Here is a 26,649-nt window from a genome sequence, read left to right on the forward strand (position 1 = left end):
GTGGCTGTGTTTGTGAAGCCGGACTTTAAAAACAGAACGATGTGAGAGGGAGCCTTAATGATGAGGAGGTTTTCAGGATGACTGTGGAGAAGTAGACATTGCAAGGAGGAAATGTACTTACATTTTGCTGCAGGTGAAGTGTCTGTCTTTGAAGGGTAGCCTCTGAAACAAAGAGAGAGAGAAAAGTGCATTACAAAACTGTACAGTAACCAATTCAAAATGAAAAAGACAGTGAATTGCCCTTGAAGGCCCAGCCACTTACTGGGAAAAATGAGAAATCTAGAGATGAAAACATATTTATTGGAAAACTTCTTGGAGGTACAAGAAGCTTTAGCCCAGAGAGAAAACATGGGAGTAACGGTAGTATCTTATTTCAGCTCCCTGCCTTGCACATCCTAGAGTTTCGAGATTACTGGAGGCTGGCTTGTCTCCCAGGTGTGATCCTGGTGAGAGGAAACCTGAGATCCTAGGGCCTCATTCAATGGCTTAGAGCAGTGGTCGCCAACCTTTTGGACCTCACGGACCACCTGTTGCTGACTGCTGGCAAGAATCATCCTACTCTTGCTTCTGGTTCACACGGACATTGAACATGTTCTTATAGGCCCAGTTCTGAGACATTGTTCCACTAAATGAACTCCTCCTAAAGGTTATGATTTTCTCAATTCATGCTCATTGGGAGAGTGGACACGTTTCTTTTCCAAGAAACAGAGAGTGTTTCTGGGGAGCAGTGTTTCCAGAAGGCAGTGTAAAGAGAGAAACAATTAGACTGTCTGTGCTTGAGAGGCACTTGACAATTGTGTAGGCCAGTGGTTGGCAAGATGATTAGTCAACAGAGCTGAATATCAACAGTACAATGACTGAAATTTCTTTTGAGAGTCAAATTTTTTAAACTTAAACTATATGGGTAGGTACATTGCTATTAACTTAATTAGGGTACTTCTAAGCTGGTCTTTGCTAAAAAACGTCCTCAATCTGTTTGAGGCATGTGGCTCTCGAGCCATGGTTTGCCGATCACTGGGGTAGGCAATTATTCAGTGGGGAGTAGGTCCATAGAAGGATGTCAGGAAGTCCCTGTGATTGACATGAACTTTTCTCATTCTGAGACTCAGGCAACTGCAGGTCATTTCCAGGACTGACCACTCGGTCATTGGGTCCCCAGACCTAGAAAAAGTTCCTGTCATGCTACCCACATGGCTCTGGATAAGTCAGCTTGTTCACTTCGGTGGGCAATGTTCTTCCCAACTCTGACATTTGTAGTAATAGTGTAACCAGCAAATTGATAGAAATTATGTTGGTGGCTACTTCAAAGAATCACGGTAAGGGTTAAAGAAGATAATATACACTGAGTGGCCAGATTATTATGATCTCTGAACGCATAATAATCTGGCCACTCAGTGTACTCATGTATAAGGGAAAGCTTGCAAATCTTGATATGTCAAGGGACCAGGAGATAGTGGCCCCAGCCTCTGGCTAGTAAGTATTCTGCTTCTTTCCAACTACCCACAATGCAGTTCTTATACATGGAAAAACATTATTTTAAAATCCCAACTCTGTGGTCAATCTACACTGAGTGGCCAGATTATTATGCGTTCAGAGATCATAATAATCTGGCCACTCAGTGTATGTAAAGTAGTGACATAAGGTGGCTCATAGTGGGTACTGGGTAAATGCTTCCTGGTGTTGTTACTGTTCTTGTTATTATTATTTTTAAAAATATATTTTATTGATTTTTTACAGAGCTGAAACATCTATCGGCTGCCTTCTGCACACTCCCCACTGGGTATGTGCCCCCAACCAAGGTACATGTCCTTGCCTGGAACTGAACCTGGGACCCTTGAGTCTGCAGGCTGATGCTCTATCCACTGAGCCAAACTGGTTAGGGTTATTCTTGTTATTATTATTATTATCAGAAGGCCAATTTGGAAAACCAAAGAAGATAAGTCTATGACACCGGAGCTAGAAAAGTGGCTACGGAGAGAGTCTTGCTTGGGTAGGAATCCTACTCTTGGCAGTCAAAGCCGTAACACTGTCCCACATTTCTCTCTCAGACTGCCTCATCTTATCAAGAGGGCAGGGAATGAATGTATTCCTTTTTCTCTCTCTCATCTCCATGCCTCCCACTGCCGAGTATAATTGAGTCAGAGCATCATCCCACATGGGAAAAGTCCCTAAATGCTTTAGCAAGCCCCGTGGTTCCTCATTTACTATCATGGTTGGGGGTGAGGCTCTTAGACTTACCGACTGCTAAATTACGGAACTGCTGGGCCCAGGAAGAAAAGGGGTGATTTTTCTTTCACAGGCCTTTATATGAGTTCTTTATTCAGATACATTTTTATCGAGCTGACCCTTTTAGCTGAATTCTACAGTGTGGCTTAGCAAGGAGTCCTACGCGGCACTGGCTGGAAGAAATTTGGAACATCGATCTGACCTCCCCGCCTGATACACACAGGCCTCCCACTCTGACCCCTCCAAACTCCTCTGAAATTGTGTACCCTTTGGCTCCCTGGAGGGACTTGTTGCTAGGAAACAAATGTAGAATGCTCTCACCTAAGAAAAGTTTTCACTACTGCCTCCGATAGTGGGTTCTTCTGTAGCCATGAAAGTATCAACAAAGAAAACAATCTGTTATCCATCCACAGATTCCCTGGACAAGAGCTCTTCACTGTGGCAAGTTTCACCACACTATCATTGATTATTTTGAACATTACTCAGTGCTGTCCTTGAGACTGCATTATGAAGCTAAATGCGGTGGTACCGATTTTTCTTGGGGTACAAAATAAATAAAGCCATTACTGACAATGGGGTGGTGAGGTCTCACAGACTATAGAGGGACATAAAAACTCACCTTTGCTCTTCTAGGCTGATTTCTACATTAGAAAAAGAAAAGCCTGAATTCTTAAAGGAGAAAGAGGGTCCTTAAACTTACTAACTCATTTGCTAAGTGTTTACTGAGAGCCTGGTATGTGGAGGACACTGAGCTAGATCTGAATAATACATTCATTCCCTGCCCTTGCGATAATGTCTGTCTGCTTGGAGAGACCAGTAGACAATTTGGAGGGAGCATATAATTTACTTACTTATTTAAGATTTTTTAAATTAATTTTTAGAGGGAAAGGAAGGAAGGAAGGAAGGAAGGAAGGAAGGAAGGAAGGAAGGAAGAAAGGAAAGAAGGAAGGAAGGAAGAAACGAAGGAAGGAAGGAAGGAAGAAGACCGAAGCTCTATCCACTGAACCAAACTGATTAGGGCAACAGTTAAATTTTTAAATTAAATATATAATTTTTATTACAGAAACTTTGGAAAATACAAAAGAGCATGAAAATGAAAAAAAAAAAAAAAAAAAAAAAGAGCTCACAAGCTCACAGATTTATTTTGAAGCATATAAAGAAGTGAATGTTGCCCGGCCAGTGTGGCTCAGTTGTTGAGCATTGACCTATGAACCAGGAGGTCATAGTTCAATTCCCCATTCAGGACATATGTGTGGCTTGTAGGCCCAATCCCCACTGGAGAGAATGCAGGAGGCAGCTGATCAAGGATTCTCTAATCATTGATGTTTCTATCTCTCTCTCCCTCTCCTTTTCTCTCTGAAATCAATAAAAATATATTTATAAAAAGAAGTAACCATCTTACCCAACACTCCAGCCCCGTTTTCTGGAGATAATTATAATTGATAGTGTGTGAAGATAACATTCTAAATTGTTGTTTATGCTTATTTAAACACACATGCATGCATCCACTTTTGTACATATTCATATATTATTATATTTTTTTCAAGAAACAAGGTTATGCTATATGATTTTCTATAACATGGAAATTATTCTCTTGATATTTCATGGCCATGCATTCTAAAATTGGTATTTTTGGATCTCCTCTTTCTTTAATGGCTAACTAGAATTCATTCGTGGACATGACCTAATGTATTGAATCGAGCCATACTTATGAACATTTAGGTCGCTTGTGAATTTTTTGCTATTCAACAAGTTTGCAGAAAGCATTTTGAACATTTATTTTTGGACTCACGCTCTTACACGGTAGGGTAGTTCTTAGAATGCCGAGTACTTTATAATAGGGTACATTCAGCTCACTACTAGATGGAGAGTCCAAATTACTCTTCAAGTAGGTCAAGCTCATTTATCCTCTAACAATAGGATGCATGCTCCACATCCATTTTTCGCTTCGCACTCATAATTTCTATTTCTTTGAGATTTTCCTCTTTATGGCATAATTCTCCCATCTGAGCAGCAAGACACTTAATTCCAAGAACTCTTTCTTTTCCTCGGATTCCTCCTTTGTAATAAGTTCTCTGGTCTCCCTAGGAATTTACATTCTTTTCTTCTAGCGTTCTTTTTATTTCTTCCCTTAAGGGTACTCGCAAGAGTCATCTGTTCGATTATGTTGTTGTTTCCTCCTCAGTCTGCTGACTCTCCTGTAATGCTTTGTGCATTTTCTCTTCGCCACTGTTACTTGCCTGCACACACCCAGATGTCCTGACTCACAGGAGAGGAGGGGTCCTCAGCTCACATGCAGGTAGGCTGTTGGGGTCTCCTAAGTAATAGTGGGTCTGCAAGAGGTGAACGATAAAGGGAGGCTCTTTCCTTGGTGAATGGGCTAATAGGCTCGGACCCTTCAACAGAGTGGTCTGAGGGAGGCCTCCAAGTTCTCTGGATCCTCCTAGCAAATGCAGAGTGTAAGCTATCTCCTCTGGACATAATGGACATATTCGTTAGTTATGGCCTTCTCAAAAGCCAAACACAAAGCAACAGCAACGAGTCCAAAAAATGACTCCCAAATCAACAAAGAAATGTCCATACTGACCCCCAGCTGACACGCCAGAGCAAGCACAGACTCTAGTCTTTAGGTCGAGGACACTAAGAAACCCCCAGAAGTGTGGCTCCCCCAGAAAGCATGCCGGGAATATTATTCATTGTATTCTGCATTTCATATGGGGATATGTTGGCAAAATCATTTTATTGTGCACACTATTCAAATAATATGTTAATTATTAATAGCAAATAAAGTAGATGGTATTCTTTTGGCCAATAATGCATTATCAAGTACCTATCATATTTAAAATGTGTTCCAGGTGTTAGACATATAACACGGATAAAATGTGGTGATTATTTTACCACCGAGATGTTTATAGTTGGTCTATTGCATGAGAAACTTAAGAAAATGTTTGAGTCCAAAATTCCAGGGACATGCAGTAAATACTATGGCAGTGCTACACCTGGGATAGTATCAGGAAAAGAGAGGTTTTTCCTCAATCAGCTTAAGTTAGATTTGTTATCATTGATGTTTCTATTTCTCTCTTCCTCTCCCTTCCTCTCTGAAATAAATAAAAAATATATATAAAATAAATAAATGAAATAAAATAAAGCTACATAGCTAAGGCTCACTCTGATCATATCTTAAGGCTCCACTTATATTCAACCCTTTCCTCCACAACATCATTAAAATATTATCTGGTTCAAAATATTTTCTATTTCCAAACAATTCTTTTCAAATTTCTGTCATCTGTCTAGAGACTCATAAAATCCTTTCATGCCTCACAGGCGACTGTCCAAACCTTTATAATTAAATCATAGATTCCTAAGAATTAATTATTCAAATGTCAAACAGATGGGTTTTGGCAAGGAACAGAGTATGTTTCAAATCTGCTGCAGATAATATGAAAGTTGATTGATGGCCAGTGCTTGTATATACCTAGCCATCAATTTTAATGAATCATTCCTTTGAAGTCACTTACAAAAACTGATGAAGTCCATATACATAAAATCTGAAAATCACACTGAAGTTCCATCTCACAAAAGGTGGCCTCAGTTGATGCTGCTCTAAAATGCTTCTAACAGAAGAGCAGTGGCTCAAATTCTACATGAATCAGAGCATGAGCTCAGGCAACTTCTTATTCACCTACTAGAAGCCTGGTGCCCAACTTTCGTGCACTGGGCAGCGGGGGCGTGGAGTTGTTCCCTTGCCGTCAGGGACATCCCCCAAGGGGTCCTTAGTGCTACCCTGGAGGCAGGAGAGGCTCCACCGTCTCTGCCTCTGAGCTCACCAGCCATGAGCCTGGCTTCTGGCTGAGCAGTGTGCCACCTGTGGGAGCACACTGACCACCAGGGGGCATCTCCTGTGTTGAGCTGGTCAGTGCATGTCATAGGGACCCTCTGTTCTGCCGTTGGGTTCCATTTGCATATTAGGGTTTTATTATATAGGATTTATCTCTGCAGCATCTAGCAGAATACTCAACCCAATGGCTCACCAACAGATGGCAATTAAAGAGATAAACCTCCAGCTTTCTCCAGCAACTGGAGTCTGTGTACTCAGCAGCTATTCATGGATACTGCCTCTACCACCCATACCCATGTCCAAGATCAGCTATGGAATTTGTGGGGCTCAGTCTACAATGAAAAGGCAGGGCCTCTTGCTCTGAAATTATTAAGAACTTCAAGTTAGTGACAACAGAGCACGAAACAAAGCACAGGGTCCCATGAGACAGCATCAAGTGCCTGCCCACGGAGCTGGTCCTGTCTGTGCCCAGCCAGTGTTCTCAACTTCTGATTCCTTGATGCATGCTAATTGTGCCTGTGCCAACCGAAAAGCCACACTCAAGCTGTCCTCGGCCACTTCTTTCCTGTCTCAACCAGACCCCTTCTTGGTGGGTCCATGCCCTTCCATCCTCCTTGTCTTTGTCCCTTTCGTTGTGCTTTCTGTCCCTGTTCTAAGGAGAGAGCTCACCTCTGTCTCCTCCTCAGTCCCTCTTCTCACCAGCATGAAGACGAGGCTTTCCCATCTGCACCGTCCTCTCCAGGACACGCCACTTTTGTATCTACTTCCAAAACACAATAGCATAAAGGGGGAGGATATATCCACCCTTGAGCCCCAGGGACCCTTCCAGAACACTCGTTATGTTGCTCTTGCCCACGTATTTAATGCACCTCCTTTTCCACATCCACTGCTCACGTGGCTATCCTCTGCCTCCCTTTGCCTCTGGCATGCAGTCTCCAGATTCCCTCTCCTCTCCCACCTTCCTTGGTCATGGTCACGTTTGCACTGATGACCGCTCTGGTGCTCTGACCCTGCAGTGCAATGATCTCCACAAAGCCACTGATCTTTATTTCCACTCACTCCCATCACTCCCTGGCTAACTTCAAATGGCATTGTTACCTGGAACTACCCCACTTACAAGATGTACGTTCTAACCACTGGACAGCTTGAACAATATAAAAAGCAAAAGCCAACAAATAACAACAAATCAACCAACCAAACAGAAAAAAACCACAGTTCTATTACAGTTTTAACCATCGCCTCCAGTCTTTTTTTTTTTTTTCTATGCAGAGAAAATTGAAATGGGAAGAGTTTGTGATGAGTCCTAGCCACAAAAATAGAGGGTATGGGTTTGTTTGCCAGACTAGGTCTGTTTGCCAGAGGGCGCTATTTAAACTGGAAGCTGAGATGGAGCAGCTCATCAAAGAGGAGAGGGAGGATCATTGTAGGCAAGAAGGCCCATTGTGTGCCAAGGTCTCAGGGAGAGAAGAGCGTGTCTTGTTTGAAGACCTAAAAGAAAGCCACTGAGTAAGAATACAATGAGATGAATTACCGGGGTTCAGATCCTAACTTACCGACTTCAGCCTCAATTTCCTCCTCCGCAAATCAGCCATTACATTAGCCTTCCCCTAGGATTGTTGGAAAGATTAAATGTTCCTGTACAGAGAACACTTAAAATAGCAGCTGGCACACAGGGAAACACTTAAGTGCTTGCTTAACACAGGGAGAAGGTATAGAGTCACACGGTCTCTGTGGAGGAGAGAAATCTCTCTGTCTTCGTGTTTTCCCGGTGGAGACAGCATCTACACCACCTCCAGGAGTGACGGGTATGGAATGAGCACATCTGGCCTCTCTCTCCACTCCCTTACCTTCTCCTGTGTCCAGGAAAAGGCCGGCTTCCTAGACTCAGGGAAGGCAGAAACCCACTGGGCCATCTCTCCATAGTGGGCAGGTTTCCTCTGCTAATGCTGCAAGTCAGGGGTCTGCTCTCTCAGACCTGGCTGAGATTGGACAGCTGAGTCATGGGGTCTGACACCAGGCCAGGTCTCTTCAGTTAAGAGGAGGGCAGTGGGAAGCCCTTCCTTTGCTTCGCCTCTGAAGCTGCCCAGGGGCCCTGTATTTTGGATTTGTTGGATGCTCCCCAGCTATCAATCAAATTGGCACTCTGACACCATTTAGTGAAGAAGAGGGTAAAGTTAGACTCTCAATCCCCAATAAGATAGTGCACTATCTGGAAATGTTAAGATTAAGCGCAAACATTTGGAGAGCAATGAACTCAGATGGGGGACGGTAGAGTTGGGTTCAGTTATTGTGACTGGCATTCGCAGGAATGGGCAGTGCCAATCTTTGTTTCTAACTTGCTTCAGTGGCATTGGCTTGCCGTAAATGTGCTGCTGAGGCCAATATTGGGTAATTTAAACTTTAAGTAGCCAAATACACACACACACACACACACACACACACACACACATACACACACACACATATATATATATATTGTGCTAGATTCCATCCAGAGTAGAGGGTGAGTGGGTTTGGCCATCAGGTTTAGTGCCAGGCACTGAGAACTCTAGCTTCACTGAGCCAACCTGGGATAGTGTATCTGGTTGGGAATTGCACAGACCCAAGGGGCTGTGGGAAGACTAGATTCCTGACTCCTATAGCCTGCCCCTCAGGCTCGGGGCTCCCTGCCAATGGTCCCAAATGGGCTTTCTTCCATAAAGCTTATTTCTTAAATAAGACAGCATTTCTTACAGCCATATCTATTCATGATATGTACTTAAGGAACTCTGACCCGGATATCATTTAAAGAGAAATGGTTTCATTATCTCTAGGCATTGGGCTAGGAGAAGGAAAGACTTTCTTTCAGGGAAATGGTGAGATTTGAGAGGTGAGGTTGGACAGATAGGGACTTAAAACTTTTCGAATGCTCTTGAAGTTGAAGTTTGAAAAACGGCATGGTTGTGGCTTTTAAAAATTCAACAAAATCAAAGGAAGAAAACCAAGGAGACCAATGCCCTAAAGCTGTGGTCGGCAAACTGCGGCTTGTGAGCCATATGTGGCTCTTTGGCCCCTTGAGTGTTGTTCTTCCACAAAATACCATAACCTGGGCAAGTCTAATTTGAAGAAGTGGTATTGGAAGAAGTTTAAGTTTAAAAAAGTTGGCTCTCAAAAGAAATGTCAATCATTGTACTGTTGATATTTGGCTCTGTTGACAAGTTTGCCGACCACTGCAGAGGATGCCCAGAGGTGGGGGACGATTAGGAAAGTGCCACTGGAGGGAGAGCCACGCTGGGTGGTTCCATGACATTTGGACTGGAGTGTGAGGGAGGAATAAGAAGATTTCGGTGGAATCCTTCAGGGATTATTTCACTGGTGCCAAGATAGCACGGCTATTGCGGCAATGCAGCAGGCTCAGGGGACTGCCATGAGGGATGGCATGTGTCAGTCCTTGGACAGCCCAGGGAGAATGACAGAGCCAACCTAAGTGAACTGTACCCTATACTCCAGGGGAATGCAGGCAATGGCCTAGGGACATGTTTTGATGATCATGATTTGGGAAGGAGGTGCTCCTGGTTACTAAACATCTGACAGCACACAGGTCAGCCCCCACAACAAAGCACTATCCAGTCTGAAATATCAGTAGTGCTGAGATTGAGAAATTGCCTCAGGGAAAAGCCTATAACATTTGAGTCCAGATGGAGAATTATCCAACTTGGGCAATGAGACATGGACAAGATTTGTTTGAATGGTGGATAGTTTGGCAGCTTCTGAAATTGCTGACTTCACATCTCCTCTTAAGGAGGATCTCAAAGGACCAAATCTGGAACAATATCAGGAAGAAAACAAATGACTGGGACTGAAAGCAAAGAGGAAGAGGAAGGCAGACTCTGGGATCCAGCCAACGGGATTAGCGCCCACATATGAAAAAGGTAGGGGAGCCAAGTCAGGAGGTGGGGCATACTTTCGAAAACTGATGCGTTTGCTTGAAAAGAGCGGAGAATAAGAGAGGCAAAGGGAACACTAGAGGCATTTGCTAACGTAATAGGGGATGGAGGTGGTGGAGATGAATGCTCTTGCTACCCATGAAGGAGCATAATTCACTCACGGTCTGGAGACTTAAAAATCAAGCAAGGCAAGTTTGGGGGGAAGAGCACAAGGTAAAGAATGCATTTCCCATCTTAGCATGCAAGCTGCAGCTGCGTTATCAAGAGCTTTAGTGAGGGTCTGCTGAGGACAGGTGTCCACTGAGCTAAATATGCAAGCAAAGGAGCTCCATCACTCAGAAATAGGTCAGCAGCAGTGCTTCTCAAACTCACAGGCATTAATTAGACTCACCCAGGGAGTTGTCAGAACCCGGATTGCCAGATCCCACCCCCAGGGTTTCTGATGCAATAGATCTGGGTGGAGTTTGAGAATCTGCATTTTGCCTAAGCTCCCAGGTGCTGCCGCATTTGGACAATCACTGGTCCACAGAATTCCAGTGTAGGAAGCAAGGACAGTAGACACTGCTTCCTGGGATCCTGAGACACGTGGAGACACACAAAAAAGTAGAGCAAGACATTGAGACTCTGGGGAAGGCATGAATGTGAACCTTGCTTAGACAGGTGCCTTGCCTTCCTGAGCACCCTGGTCCAAGCAGGAGAGGAAGCTGAGTCATAGTAACGAGTCCCAGTAGGCTCTGGCCAGTGTGGCTCCGTGTTAGAGCATCGGCCCTCGCACTGAAGGGTTCTATTCCCAGTCAAGGGTGTGTACCTGGGTTGCAGTTTCACTCCCCAGCCCCAGTTGGAGAGCATGTGAAAGGCAACCAATCAATGTGTTTCTCTCACATTGGACTCTCTCCCCCCCTCCCCCTTCTTCTCTGCCTCTCCTTCTCCCTCTCCTTCCCTTTCACTGTCTAAAAATCAATGGGAAAATATCCTCAGGTGAGGATTAACAATAACAACAAACAAAAAATGAGCCCAACCAGGATTCAGCAATGGGAAGAAGGGCAAAATGTCAGGCTCACACCTGTGATAGAAATGGAAAAAGATTAAAATATGCAGCATAGAACCAAGCCACAAGAAGGTCAGAAGACGAGGACCAGCATTGCTATTTCTTAATTTTGCAAGAGCAAGAGTGTCTCCAATGCCAGTCTCTGAGAGAGGACCCAGGATGCATGGGCAGATTCCCCAAGGACATGGAAGAACGGGGTTACAGTGAACATGACATCTTGGCACAATTTTCTACACTCAACCGTTCATGCTCCCAGGTCATGGGTCTTAGGTAGCCCTTCTTACAAAGCTGAAACCAAGAACATTCTTTTTCCCTCCAACTTTTTCCATCAGCCCTTCTCCCCAGATAACACTCAGCACTCTGCTCTGATCCATGGCTGATAAGCACGATGGGGGTTCGGCACTTTGCATCCCTTCTGCCTCTTTATTGTTCACTGAGCATATTTTCTATCAGGAGGAAGAGGAGTCGAATAGTCAGATTCAGGCCCCAAACTCCATCCTGCTGTTCCTCAAATCAAGTAAACCACAATCTATTACCTACTAAGGGACTATCATGCAACCATTAAAAAAAAAAAAAAAGACTTTACGAAGAACTGTAATTACATGGAGGAAATGCTTATCGTAAAATGGCAAGTGAACATAAAACAATCAAAGTGAAGATGCATATAGTATCACAATTACATGAACACATAAAAATAAGTGAAGTACTACGCACAGATGGAACTAGCTGGAAATGCATTAAAATATCCACTGGGGCTGTTCTTAAATAGTGGGGATTTTCTCTGAAGTTTTTCACGACTAATTTGAATATCAGATATAACCGGAATCATAAACTAACAATTTTAAGTTTTTTTAATGCAAGTGTTATTACCATAAGAAAGTCATGGAGAGCCTTATTTCTAAAAGACAGGAAAAGCAGATAGGTAAACAAATTTGGAAATGATGATGGTGTGGGTGGAGATGTGCTTTGAGATGGTTGAGAGACTTGGGACTGGAGGGAGAATTTACAATGAGGAGCGGGTGTGGTTATTCCTCCCATAGGGGAGGACTCATTAGCCAAGAGACTCACATTCTTTGATATTTCAGGACCAGCATATATTTGATGTTCAGCAATAAAAAAGATGTCAAGCAAAGCTGGGCTAATATTGCTAACCGATTGCAGGAGTGTGAAAGTTTTAACACTCTATGGGTAAAATGAAAATCTACAAAGCTGGGAATTGCTCTAATGAATAACACATGGGAAAACAGAATGAATCAACTATATATATATATATATATATATATATATATATATATATATATATATATATATATAAAATCAGAAATCTCCCTTTGAAAGGATGGCTGCAGTATCACTTTCCATTGGAAATGAGGAATATAAACATTGTCAAAAATACACAATGTCACATGAATTTGAACAAAAATATTTTAGCTTTCTGTCAGTCGACTAGAATAAGTTTAGCTTTTCATTTAAGCATCGCAAGAAACGATCTAACAGAGCCTGAGCAGCTCTTCAGAAAGCAGACATGATAAAAAATTGCAAACAGATGATATGTAAATAAATATTTGCATCCACTGGTATAAATATTTAAAAGTGCTGACAATGCCCAATTATCTTGTTTTAATTGATTCCCATAGAAATGAATTTTTGACAGTTGTACTTGGCCAATTAACACTTCAGTGGCTCAGCGAAGGTCTTTAATCATAAGAGTGCATTTAGGGCTAAGCCTCTGGGTAGTCACTGGTTTGTACCTTGGAGAAATAAACTCTTTATTCAGTCACGAAAATACAGTGGTTTGTGAGAGCCTCCTGCTGCAGCCAAGGACATCTTGGTCCAGGAGAATGCAGCCAGAGAAGGTATAATGTTCAATTGTCGAAACAAACGGTGCTATGACAGTGGGTAGGGAGGAGAGAAAGGGACAAAGCTCACATGGGGTGTTGGACACTGGCTTTGAAATGTCTAGGTGATGGCAGTGGTTTCCAATAAGTTATGTGCGATCCTAAGTAGTGCTTGCTTTTCTGGGAGGGACAACTGGGGATTCATTTCAGAAAAGAAGCCAGGCAAAGTATGAAAGCTCACCCATTTCTTGGCCCTTTCCCTTCCCATGTATATCTATTCAATGCCTTTGCAAGTGATATAGTTTTATTTAAAAGTGAATATCCCTAGCTAGATTGTTTCTATCTTTTATTCTGAACCAATATCCAAAATTTTAAAAATATATCTTTATTAATTTTTTTTTTTTTGAGAGAGAGAGAGAGAGAGAGAGAGAGAGAGAGAGAGAGAGAGAGAGAGAAACAATTTTTTTTTTTTTTTTTTTTTTGGAGAGAAACATGGATTGGCTGTATCCCTCATGTTTTCTGCCAGGTATTGAGCCCACAACCTGAGCATGTGCCCTGACTGGAAATCAAATTGCTGACCTTTTGGCGCATGGGATGATGCTCAACCAACTAAGCTACACTGGCCAGGGCATCATACCCCATGGTTACCTACTCACACTCTTTGTCAAATATTTCTTGCTCTCCATCTCCTAAGTACATGGAGGGTTGCCTTCCTGGCTCTTTTGTGGATACACAAGGTCATGTGACTAGCTCTAGTTCAGTGGTTTCATCCCTGTGAAAACCATTCTCTTATGCTTCTGATATGTCAGCCACTACTAGGTTCTGGGGACCTTGTGAACACATAATTATAACAGAATATTAAACAACGTATGTGTATAGAGCTGTGGTATCACAGAAGTGAACATGGCTTGGTTGTTTTAGTCATTGGATCTGGCACACAAGTTGTGAGATTTACCAAATAAAAACACAGGACATCTGGTTATATCTGAATTTCAGGTAAACAACAAATAATTGTTTTTATTATATGTGTAACTCAAATATTCCATGAGACATGCTTACACTAAAAATGTATTTGTTGTTTATCTGAAGTTCACATTTCACTGGCATCCTCTATATTGTTTGGCCACCCTGGCTGGTGCACCGGAAGTAATTAGTAGATGAAGTTATGTGGGGTCAGTGTGGGAAAGTTACCAAGGCCTCAGGAGATGTTGGAGTTCGTGAAGAAGAGTTGAGCAAAAACACCAGGAAAAATGAGGATATTCGGAAGTAAGGGTATGGGAAGAGGTGCATCAAAGTTGGGGGATCAAAACTGAATTTCTGATTTCACATTTTTCTGGAAGTTAAAGCCAAAGTAATGAGAACCAGAACAGAAATGATGAGAATGATCTCTGCCTAGTGGAAAAAAGGAAAAAAAAAATTACTATTTTCAGGAAATACTGTCTTAAAAAAAAACACCAAAAAAACAAAACAAAACAAAACAAAAAAACCATGAGAATCAGCCAAAAAATATTGGAATCGATGAGAGTTCAGTAAGATCATTAAGTATGAAATAAACATTAAAAAGTCAGTAGCCTTCTGTAACAGCAATAAGCAGCTAGAAAATATAATGGGAAAAGATTGCCTTTGGAGTACCATCAAAAAGATGAAGCAACTGCAAAACCATGAATGTGCTGGACTTACATGAAAAACAAAGTTAACACTATCAGAGACATAAAAGCAGATGAAAAGACAGGGACTCATGCCATGTTCCTATAAGAGAAAACCTAATAGCATAAAGAGGTAAATTTTCTCAAAATTTATTCATGGGATGAATGAAATTGGAACCAAGATCTCTGTAGAATATGCATGGAACTTCAAAAGGACACTAACATTTACCTGAAAGAATAAACTAATAAGAACAGCTAGGGCCCTGCTGGCATGGCTCAGTAGTTGAGCTTTGACTTATGAACCAGGAAGTCACTGTTGGATTCCCAGTCAGGGCTTATGCCCGGCTTCCGGGCTCGATCCCCTGCAGGGGTGTGCAGGAGGCAGCCAATCAATGATTCTCTCTTATCACTGATGTTTCTCTCTCTCTCTCCCTCTCCCTTCCTCTCTAAAATAAATAAAAAAATATTTTTAAAAAAGGAACAGCTAGGGAAATTTCAGAGAAAGTATTAACTAAGCATATAGCTAACCTGACCTGACATTAAAACATCCCTTCCATCTCTGTTGCATTTTGGGGAAGAAATAAGCAGAGGAGACAACAGATTGGAGCTGAGCGCCCAGAAACAGACCTAGTGTCTCCAACACCTACTTGTGAGAAGATGTGAGAGAAAACAGATCAGTGGGAAAGAGGAGAATCACTCAAGAAAAGATGCTAGATGCTTGGATATCTACTTGGGGGGAAATATAATTTTCATCTCATTGGAAACAGTAATTTCCAGGTGTGTTAAAGAATTACGTGTGAAAATTAAACCAAACGTGAAGAAAATGAGGGCAAATATGTATCTGATCTTTGAGCTTTAATCATTTCCCCCGTGTGGTTAAAGGACGTTGAGCCAGTAAATCCAACCAATCAGAAGACGTCAGGGGTTTTTAATGCAGACTGTCTGTCCTTTGCACAGTGTTTGCTAACAGGGAGGAAAGAGCGCCTGGAGGCTAGTTAGACCATCACCATCAGCATCATCCAGACCAGAGATTTCAGGAGTCTAACTACAGCTTGGCGGTGGGAGAGATTATAAAGGGATATAGAAACCTACAGTAGCTTCCCTGGGAATGTGCTCTGAATACTATGCGTCTAGACACAAAGGAATATGCCAGGGATATCTCTGTCAGATGGTTTGTATCAATAAAAGGGTAGTTTTTTTGTTTTTGTTTTTTTTTTGTTTTTTTTTTAATAAAACCTATTTTATTATTCCCACGGACAAGACCTCCCCACAATTCAGGTCTTTTAGACTCCATGCCTAGCATAATCAGATTCAGTGTTTCCCACTTGCTATGTTTTCTTTTCTCAGTTGCTGGAAATACGATCTAAGTCCGTTTCACTGTAATCGATAAAATATTGTACCGTGTGTATGGAATCAGATGTCTGTGTTTTTATAAATGCACCTTAGAGAGGGATGGGAATGGACCAAACAAGGCAGACTTGTTCGTGCTTTTAAATATAGATGCGCAGCACGAAACAGCACGACTGGCCATAAAACGAAACCCGAACTCTGAAAATGAGATTGTAGTCGCTACATGTGTACGTGGTTTTCCTGGGAGACAAATCTTCTTTCATTTGGACAAACATATACGAGGGTTTCCTATGGTGGACGAGGAAGTAACTGCAGCCACGCGGGCCTTGGAGGGCAGAGTAGCTGGCCAACCACTGGCAGGATTTCTACCCTCACAGTTCCCACCAAGCCACACTGCTGATTGGCTTCCGCTTCTTCCTGAAGTATTTAATATTCTATGAGGCCATCACCATTGGCCTAGGGTACTAGAGCACATGTGTCAAACACAAGGCCCGCGGGCCAAATCCAGCCCGCCAGGCCTTGCAATGTGGCCCGCACCGCGTTGTCATCACTGCACTCCGCTGTCAGTTTATGACATTGTCAGTTTATGACTGTTCAGTAAACCATTTGGCCCGTGATTTAGGCTGGATTTTAGATTTTGGCCCCTTCTCTGATTGAGTTCGATACCCCTATACTAGAGGCTTGACTATCTAGGCAGCAATGGCTCAACATGTGTCAGGGCTCTCCCATTCAAAACTGAAAGGCACTTGGTCCAGTGAGACTAGATCTGACTTGGTTGAACTTAAGGTCCTGGGCCCTGGCAGAGTAGTTCAGTTGGTTAGAGCAGTGTTTCCCAACCTTCTCTCATGATGAGAATCACCTGGTGGAGTTGTTAAAACACAGATTCCTGAATCCCAACTAAGAAGTGCTAAACTAGAATTTTTGGGAACATATAGGTAAAATTGCATACCTAACTTAGTGCTCTGTATATAACATCTGTGTTAGAGCACTAGTTAAGTATACAATTTTACCTATATGTTCCCAAAAATTCTAGTTTAGCACTTCTTAGTTGGGATTCAGGAATCTGTGTTTTAACAACTCCACCAGGTGATTCTCATCATGAGAGAAGGTTGGGAAACACTGGGTTAGAGCATCATCCTGACACAGCGAGGTTTCGATCCCAGGTCAGGGCACATGCAAGAATCAACCAATGAATGGATAAATAAGTGGAACAACTAACCAATATTTATATTTCTTTCTCTCTTTTAAATCAATCAATACAAAAATAAATTTAAACCTTAAAGTCCCACATTTCACTCCCTCTAACAATTTCTTTTGTTTTGTTTTGTTAATCCTCACTAGAGGATATTTTCCCATCGACTTTTAGAGAGAGTGAAAGGGAGAGGGAGAGACACAGAGACAGAAACATCGATGTGAGAGAGATACATCAATTGGTTGCCTCCCACACGAGCCCTGACCAAGGCTGGGACTTGAGATTGCAACTGAGGTACATGCCCTTGATGGGCATCAAACCTGGGACCTTTCAGTCTACAGGCCAGTGCTCTGTCCACTGAATAAAAATAGCTAGGGCAGAACAATTTCTTGATTGATTATATGAAGGGAATAATCATTCTTTACACTTACATGCCCCCCAAATGGAGTCATCGTTACAAACTGGGGATGGCCTACTCAATGCCAGTTTTTCTCGTTAGGCATCCACTTTCATGCTAATAAAACATGGAGGAGGAACTAATTAAAATCTAGTGTGATGTATCTACCTACTCTTTGTAGGCAACATCTGAGCGTTTTTGTTTCCCCCTTTGTTTTAGTAAGATGTGCATGGAAACATCCACCAATAGAGAGGTACGCCCTGCTGTTGACTGGAAGTCGAAAGCTATAGGCACTCACAGAGCAAAGAGAATAACCCGCTGAACCTGGCTGCTGTCACAAACCCTACAGTCTACCTGGTGGAGAGAAGGAAGTAGGCTCACAGTTACTCATTTTGCTTAGAACATAGAAGTGTGTGCTTCCTTCGGGGTCTTCATACAGAGCCAGTTGTTTAAAGATTGGGTGTTTGCCATGATGCACAGGGTAGTAGATAATGACACAGCTGAAATGAGGAAATTAGAGGAGGAGGCCAAGAAAGGGGAGGTGGGAGGAACTGAATTTTCCTCTGGTACCATGACTATGTAAAATAAAGTCCTCAAAAACACACTCACTCCTCCTCCTCCCAACTTCTCTTGAGGGCTTATCTACAAGAGGCAGGTGGATCCTTGAATACACAGAGATGAACTAAACACGACCTTTCATGCGCACAGAGTCCAATGAGGGAGAAAAACCTGATTTCCAAAGGACAAGTCCATTTTTTAAAGTCGTAAGTACTCTGTGTGGTGAGCAAAGTGCATGGGAGCACAGAAGGAGGACACCAACCTTCGTGACCGAGTCTGAAAGGCAAAGGAGTAAGTACTGCCCAGCACTCTCAGGGAAGCTGTTGACATGCGCTGACTAAATATCCATTCCAATACAAAAAGAGGCTAAGAGATGTAACTCCTGTGCCTGCCTCTAAGATTTTACGTCGTCTTCTGTCTTGCTCCTCTCATGAAATGTCATCTCATGTCTCTCTCATGAAATGTCATCTCATGTCTCTCTCATGAAATGTCATCAGCTGCCTGCATGACCCGTATTCACAGAGACAACCAGGGGCCACAGGAAGAGGGGAAGGATGCCTAGTTTATACTGAGCTTCATCCTTCTACTTATGACTGACAGAGTAGAAAATGCAAATTCAGTCTCAGCCTTTGTTAATCCTACCTATAGTTGGCTGAATAATTGCTCCCCCAAAATATCCGGGCTTGAATCCCTAGAACTTGGAAATATGTTACTTTCCATCATCAAAGGGACAATGGTAGGGAACACCTGGTCCACGGGTCATATAAAGCCAGTGAAATCCTTTGGTCTGGCCCTGCCAAGGCATTAGGAATGAGTTAATTAAATGTTTGACCAAATATAGCAGGCTAATGTTTAAGTTGATAATTTTGTATGGCCTGTGAATGATGTTATAAATATCCAAAAGGCCATTGGCAGAAACAAGGTTCCCCATATCTGATATAGAAGGAAATGTGATCATGGGAGTGATGCAAGGAAAGGACCACAAGCCAAGGAATGCAGGTGCCTCTAGAAGCTGGAAAAGGCCAGTCCTCAGAAGGAATGCAACCCTACTGATGCCCTGATTTTAGATTTCTGGTCTCTGCAACTGTAAGTGAATACATTTGTGTGTTTTTTTAAGTCACTATTTTTGTGGTTATTTGTAATAGCCGCACTAGGAAATGAATGCACTAGGATCCTCGTGGGCAGAAACGAAGGTCTCAAAGCCAGTGAGTTCTTAGAAAGTCTCAAAAGGCACCCTCTTACATCAGTTTCATGGGACCTTTGATGACACTTTCAGAAAGGAGAATGCCACATAGCTCCTCATTTTGCATGTGTCTTAAGGGGACACAGAGCTGGGCTGTGTCAGACTGGGGTAAATGAGACCTTAGTTCTATGTGTGTTTCCCTCCTGGACCATTTTTCTGACCTTGGGACCCCGGTTGTATCTCCATATCTGATGTCAACTATTTTCCCTCTACACAGTGAACTTAGAGATTTTTGCTCAACTGGTACCACTGCTCCTGCGCCCCAATGGGCAAAGCCTGATGCTGTGGAGCCAGAATGCTGTTGGAAGTGCTGACTGACTCCTAGTAGCGCCGCAGTTTGGACCAACCACTTAACCTCTCCTGACCTGTAAAATGGGATAATAGCCCAGATCATTCCTGACTCACCGGGTTGTGGAGGATCAAACGTATAATACATGTGAAGGGGCTTTATAAATTCTATAATGCTATTCACATGTGAAGAATTATTACGTTTATGCGCTCCAAAAGGCTGGCACGGCCCCTCTCCCAGGTGACTCAAAAGCATATGTGATTTTATTCGCTCCAATAATTTTATTCTTATTAGTACTTGTTCAGTATACTATGTGGGCATGCACAATGCACAAAGCATTTATTCTTCTTCTGGATACAGTAACTGCACACCCCGTTCCCTCCAAACGTACCCTCGTAAAAAAAAACAAATAAGACTCATGAAACAAAACAAAAGCAAGGACAGGGGTGACGGGTGGCATTGGTCCTGAGAGCCGTGTGTCCTGGAGAGCACTCACCTATCACTTTGCGGATGAGCTGCTTTGCGGAAGGGACAGCTCATTCTTTTACCCAAATAGCCCCCTACACACACAGATCTATTGGCCTTTCTTCTCTCTCTCTCTCTCTCTTTCACTTTAATTTTTAACGTGGTTTCCCAACCCTCCACTTCAAGAGGTAAATACAATTCTGGCAGGGTCCTGGTCTAATTTAGTTTATTAGGGCTTTTACTACAAGTTTTTAAGCACTCACTGATTTTCAAAAACATATTAAAATGGCCATGGCCAATCTCGAAGATTGGTACAAGTCCACATTTCCCAAACGACTTAATAGTCTGCAACTTGTGCCAGACAGAGAATGAGTTCACCATTCTCTTCCCCGCCACCTAAAGGCTGGACATTGTTTTCTGCTCTGCGCTGGGAGGAAGCCGTTAGCTCTGCCCCGCTGGTCTCCTCCCCGGTATTCCCTCCTCTGGCTTTTATAGGCCCCGCTGTCCTGGAGGGCATGTTAAGTCCCCAAAGAACTTCTTTGTGGGCCATTTGGGGGACTCCCAGCTCTGCCCCGGCTCGTTCTTGGAAGGCGGAGCTCCCAGGAATTTTTCCAAAGGTTGGTATTTGGGGCCGGGGACCCTATCCTATGGCAAAACAGTTACAACTGGGAGTTATGTCTCTACGTCTTTCCCCCCTTCTCTTTCTCTGTCTCATTTCCAATTGCCAATGGCAAATTCAGCAGATGTTTATGTACAGCAAATAAATGAAAGGCTAAATAGGTGGGCACCTTCTCATGCCAAGTTCTGTGGTGAAAATTGGAGGATAGAGGCGAACACACACATGTATGTACCACAGAGCACCCTGGGTGACGACTGGGATTAGAGTCCCGGTCAGGCCCACAGAGGTACAAAGGAGACGTGGTTCACTGCATAGACAGGCACTGAGGGAAACAAAGGCGGCTGATTCCCTAAAACAAGACCAGTTCACCCACCCATGAAACTCTGCTAAGCAAACATGGTGTCTGAGATACAAATGATGCTTCTTACTGGAAGATCGTTACTATTACCAAACTCACCCTGGGGCCAGGTCATTTCACTGCTAACCTGAGACAAAGCACACAGCATCTGCCAGCCTCTGGGGGCTGATCTAAGCATCAATGAGGATCATGAGAACACTTTATATGAAAAATATTTGAACCCTTTCTAAAATGCCACGGAAGCTCCAAGGAGCATGTGTATATCCCCTATATAATTACAGCTACACATCTAGTGAAGCCTTTAGAATACCCAAACCAAAGTTACTGTTTAGGTTCTTTCATGGAGTAGACATGCATGCATATGGATGCTTACATATGTATATATGTGATATAGATCTAAATGCACATACAAGAGAAAGGAAGCCATGGGAAGGTAGCGGGCAATGGGGTGAGCAGGGAAGTCCCAGGGGATGAGTCTGTAGCTGTGATAGGCGTTAGGAGTTCATTCTCAGGAACCAGACTACTGAGCTACCACTGACAGCTGTGTCATCCTGGGTGAGTCATTTTACCTCCGTCCCTAAGCCTCAATTCCGTAATCTGTGAAATGGAGACACAACAGTGTCTGCCTCATCAGGTTGCTGAGAAGATGAAATAATATCCTATAGAAAGTACTTTGTAAAAGGTCTGGCACCCAATAAATGCTCAATCACTGGTAACTATACTGTTCTAATGGGAATTATTATTTTTTTTTTTTTAACATTGAGAAAACTCCTATGTCAGAGACCAGGATACCCAAAGAATAGAAATAGGGTCTAAAACTTTCCAGATGAAAAGACATCCACGTAGAAAAGATGGAAATTCTTTGCGATGTCATGCTGTAGGGGTTACTGACTTCACACAGAATTAGCATTCTTTTTAAATAACAACAAAACATATCACTCGTTCCCTAGACTAAAATAACCAACCGGCCCTGGGGGAAGGCATGTATTATGTTAGCAAATTGGAATAGAAACTCCTTTGAAAGCTGCTCAATAAAGAGCCCTTAATGCGCTCTATGTAATGGAGGGCCACGTATTTCGTAGTTAATGAACCCAGAAGCCAAAGCCAATCGTGTGGCCTGAAAATCGGCGCGCGTTCCTTGATGCTACAAGGTAAATTAGCGTCAAGTCCTCTGTCGTGAAACTTTCAATAAAGGACCGATTATACCAGGCATTAAGCCTTTCTCTAATTACAGCTATAAATATAGATAATCAAGTCGTTTTGAGTACTAACATCAATTTCACTGTTTATGCTCTTGCCATGCTATATATTTAGCTGTTGACTTTTAACTTGAAGACATAAGCAGCTGGTGAAAAATATCCTTAGAATACTAATTATGTTGTCATGGGGGATACGAATGAATGTTGCTGGGAGGAGAGTTAATAAGGATTGAAAAGAGTGGAATTGTTTTACCAACTAAAACACTATAGACAGGGAGAACCTATGGTTTTGTTTCCTAAATTAGATGCTACCTAGTGTTCTCTGGCTATTTTCAAAAGTGTCATCTCAACAATGAAGTTCTTTTTAAGTGCTTAGTTGCCTGTGCACGCCTGGGGCTCGGACCCGTTACACCAGAATCATGGGGTGTGCACGTATGGGTTCTGTGGAGAGATAGGAGTGCGGTTACAGAGGAGGCTGTGAATCACCTCCCCCATAAGCAGGGATGAAGAACACAGACAAGCTCACTCACCTAGTTGCAGGCAGGCCCAAGATGGCAGTCCTGGTAAGTTAACTCTGCCTATTCGACTTCCATGTCAGAGGAGGGGAGTGATTTCAATCCCACAGGAATGGTGGTCCAAGGAGCCATCAGAGGGACCCTCCTTCCTCTCTTGGGGAAGGTCAAATAAGGGATGTAGAGAGACCAAAACAATTCTCACCAACACTCCATATAGGAGAAGAGTGGAAGATTACATGAATCCTATATTAATCACTTCTTCCTCTGTGAATCATGGTTTTTTTAAACACTCTATTTTTTAAACAATTATATACAGCTATTCAGTCACACAAAACTATTTCTTTATTGGTCAGGCATCACATGATGGGGAGATGGGGATGTTCTCAGTGCACTGGCTTTTGTATGAGAGTGCACAGTGAATGCTGCTCAAACTGAGGCCAAGTCAGGGGAGTTGCTGTCATCTCTAGGTGTGGGGAGAAAGGGAGGACTGACTGGTCTCTGAACTTAGTAAGTCTCCATCCACTAAGCACTGGTCTCTGAACTGGGCATCTTACAAACATGGTTTCATGTTTTCCTTAAGAGAATTCCCAGGGAGGCTGGTAACTTGATTTTACAGAGTAAGCAACTGAGACTAGGCTGGGTAAGTGACTTGCCCAAGGTCACAGAGCACACGAGAGGCAGAGCAGATGGAAACCCAAGTCTCAGAGGATCTCCCTTCTTCACCTCCAGCTCCTTCCAGGTTTCTGTGTTCCCAGCTGGCGTAGTGGCCGCACAACCAAAGCCCATCCTACTGTCCCTAGGAATGTCTCAATGTTTGCCTGTTTCTCCCCCTCCCCCAGCCTTGGCTTCTCTCGTTCAAGTTGCCAGGACCACCGAGCACAGCACTTCAACTAGACAGGGGCCTCCTCAGCCAGCATCCAGAGGGCAAAGGCGCCCTGGCCAGCAGAAGTCTGTCCTGCGGCCTCTGGTTAAGGAAACCCAAGGGGTTTGCTTCCCAGCTCCCTGAGTTACTAAGAGCTCACAAAGTGCAGTTACACCTGCCCATGCCCTCATGGTGCAGGCTACTCATCAGCATATAAAAGGCTTGGGAAGTTCTGAGGCAAATGACAAATAAATCACATTATCCCTTTCACCCCATGCCTTCCAACTAAACCAAACGCCCCGCCCCTGGATTGCTCTTCCCACCAACCCTGAGGATAATGTCCCTCCTGATCCTTCAAGGTGGAGTTCCAAAAATACATAGCTCCCCAGCCCCATCCTCAGCGAGTGTGATTTAGGAGAAGTCCAGAGAATTCTAAGCACCTTCTTAAGCATGTATTTTAAGCAACGTATAGGTCATTCTCATAACTGCATGCTGAATTAAGAGACAAACCTCAAGTTGGCACTGTAAATGTGTTTACACCAGCAAAATGGGACTACGCTGTCATTACTGACATTGGCAATTTCTATCCCCAGTGACACAGTTATAGTGGGGCATGTTTAAATGACTGTCCTCCAAACCGCAACTTGCTTTTGCATTTTTGAGGGTGCTCTGCTGATTCTCTCGGTGCCTTCGACAATTCCAGGGTATCTGAGGCCCCAGTGTGTAGACTGCTGTGTCTAGGCAGCGCGGACCCAAGCCCAGGGCACCTCAGTCTGCATCTTTCCCTTTGAAGACACCTACAGCCTTTCCGATCTTTTAACTTGGTTACAACAAAGTGGGCGAGCACCTGTGGGGGACCTGTGAGATAACCTGTCACCCCCAAGAGACCAGTTACCAGCTAATGCTAAGGACTGGTTACACTGGCACACAGGACACATTTGGAAGTAGGAGTTTCTTTACAGGCTGTTTGGTTTATAATTAATCCCCCTGTGCCTTTTCTTAAGTGACAACGAAAGCACAACTAAACCTTGAACCTGACTGGAAATTATTGCCTTGGAAGTAACGTACATAGTAATAACATACGCCCCCCTTCAAGAAAAAATAAAATTCTCAGAGGCTTGAAAACAAAAGCAAGAACATAACCTGAACTGGCAGCTCTGCTAAAATCAGGAGCTTAAGCAATGACAAAAATAACACCGACATTGTAGAAAGTAATAGTTTCACATCTTTATTCCTGTTGTTGCAGCAACATGTACTGCAGCCTATAAAAAGCATTTTTTAAAGCAACTGTTATATTGGATTTTCAACTTTGGAGGCAGTTTCTGATTGCAGCAAATAAACCCAGACATAAGGATGGAATCACCCACCTGGGGCTTGAGCACCAGCCGAAAGAGGGAAACTCATTGTGGGCAGATGATAAATACACGCCCCGGTAACTTCCTTTCTCAGGGCACATGGCCCAGGAATCACCAACTTACTCTTGGCTCTTGCTCCTGAGGGGCCAGGTCAAGCCCCAGGTGAAATGGTTTTCCACAGGACATATACCCAACATGAAAAGATGGGAATCCAACCCCAGCTAATGCTGGGGAGCAGCACAGTGCACACAGTGGCCCGGGGTCAGGCTCCCTTGAACGTGGGGCCCATCAGGTCAGCAAGGTCATAGAGCTCTGGCACGGGTCTGTGGAGGATGGGGATCCCTTTGGGAAAACCAAACCAGACTGCTCAGCTCTTGCTCTGCCAGTCATTCTGGAATGACACTGTCATTCACCGAGGAGAGGAGGGCAGATGGTCATTTCACCTGAGGGCAGGGGCCAATCCGTACCTCCCTATAGGCAAAGCAGACAAGAAGGGCCTGAATTCCCTGGAACTCCCAGCTGGTCTTCTTGGAAGTACTAGGCTTGCTCGTTTTGCACAAGGGGAGGAAGGGTTGGGGTGGTATTATTTAGGGGAATATCAAGTGTTCCATACTGAGCAAGAGGTGTGCTGGGAAAATTCACAAACCAAAGATAGGAAATATATACACTAGAGGCCTGGTGCATGAATTTGTGCATGGGTGGGGTCCAGCTGGCCTGCCCTAATAGGGAAGGGTGATTGGAGGTGGGCCAGCTGTGGGGAGGGGGTGTGAGCAGTTAGCCAGCTGGCTCTGCTCCTGGTCCAACTTCTGGTCAAGGGGACAATTTGCATATTAGCCTTTTGTTATATAGGTTACTTAAGTATCTATGGCCACACAGGACATGAGTTTGAGCACAAGGTTTTTCCAGCTCTGTGCCCACCTCTATACTTTGCTGAGATCTCCTCCCCTCTCCTCAGAGAAGAGAGGTGATCTAGTTCAGGGCCTCATGAATGCACAAGGCTTGAGGAAGTGCTTTGGGTACCTTGGGCCAAAGTGCCCGCTCGTCCCTGCCATCTGATGTCTTCTGAGGGACAACGATGTTTAAAATATGAGAGACGAAGCACAGGTTTTGACACAGTGACCGCAAAGAATGGTTAAGACATTCTACTTTCACAGAGGAGGATAAATACCATGTGGTTTCACTTCTATGTGGAATCTAAGTCACAAAACAAATAAACAAACAAAACAGAAACAAACTCATAGATACAACAAACAAATCAGTTAAACTGGTGGCGGTTAGGGGAAGTGGGTGCAAAGGGGGAGGGGATTAAGATATGCAAATTGCCAGTTAGGAAAACTGGTCACAGGGATGCAGAGCACAGCACAGGGAATGTAGTCAGTAATACTGAAATGACTATGTACAGTGTCACCTGGGTGCTAGACTATATTTGCAAGCTATATCAATACCTAATCATTATGCTGTATACCTGAAACTAATGTGATATTGATGTCAGTGGTCATTGAAAAACATTTTTTGAAAGGATTTTATCCTATGTTAACAAAAGACATTCTGCTGGGCTATAAATGGAGTCTCCCCAACACCCTGTGCACGTTGAATGGGTTCCAGCGTAGAACAAACACGCCAGTCCCATGCATTCCCAAGCACACATCCATCACATCCAAACTTTAAACTTGAATAAATAGATCTGTCTTGCAAAGTCCAAGGTATTTATTACTGGGATCACCC

The 26,649-nt window shown here is 43.4% G+C and overlaps 1 protein-coding gene across 1 annotated transcript in view; it reads right to left on the minus strand.

The window, feature by feature from the left end:
* The window catches only part of ANKFN1 (ankyrin repeat and fibronectin type III domain containing 1), a 387,619-nt gene that overhangs the window by 219,671 nt on the left and 141,299 nt on the right, over positions 1–26,649 (minus strand). Inside the window, exon 3 of the mRNA XM_084862549.1 lies at positions 122–162. Within this exon, the coding sequence (XP_084718675.1) occupies positions 122–162 (41 nt within the window). The remainder of the gene's footprint in view (positions 1–121; positions 163–26,649) is intronic.

The sequence above is a fragment of the Pipistrellus hanaki genome, assembly GCF_964339955.1.
Source record: "Pipistrellus hanaki genome assembly, chromosome: 16".
Classification (NCBI taxonomy): domain Eukaryota; kingdom Metazoa; phylum Chordata; class Mammalia; order Chiroptera; family Vespertilionidae; genus Pipistrellus; species Pipistrellus hanaki.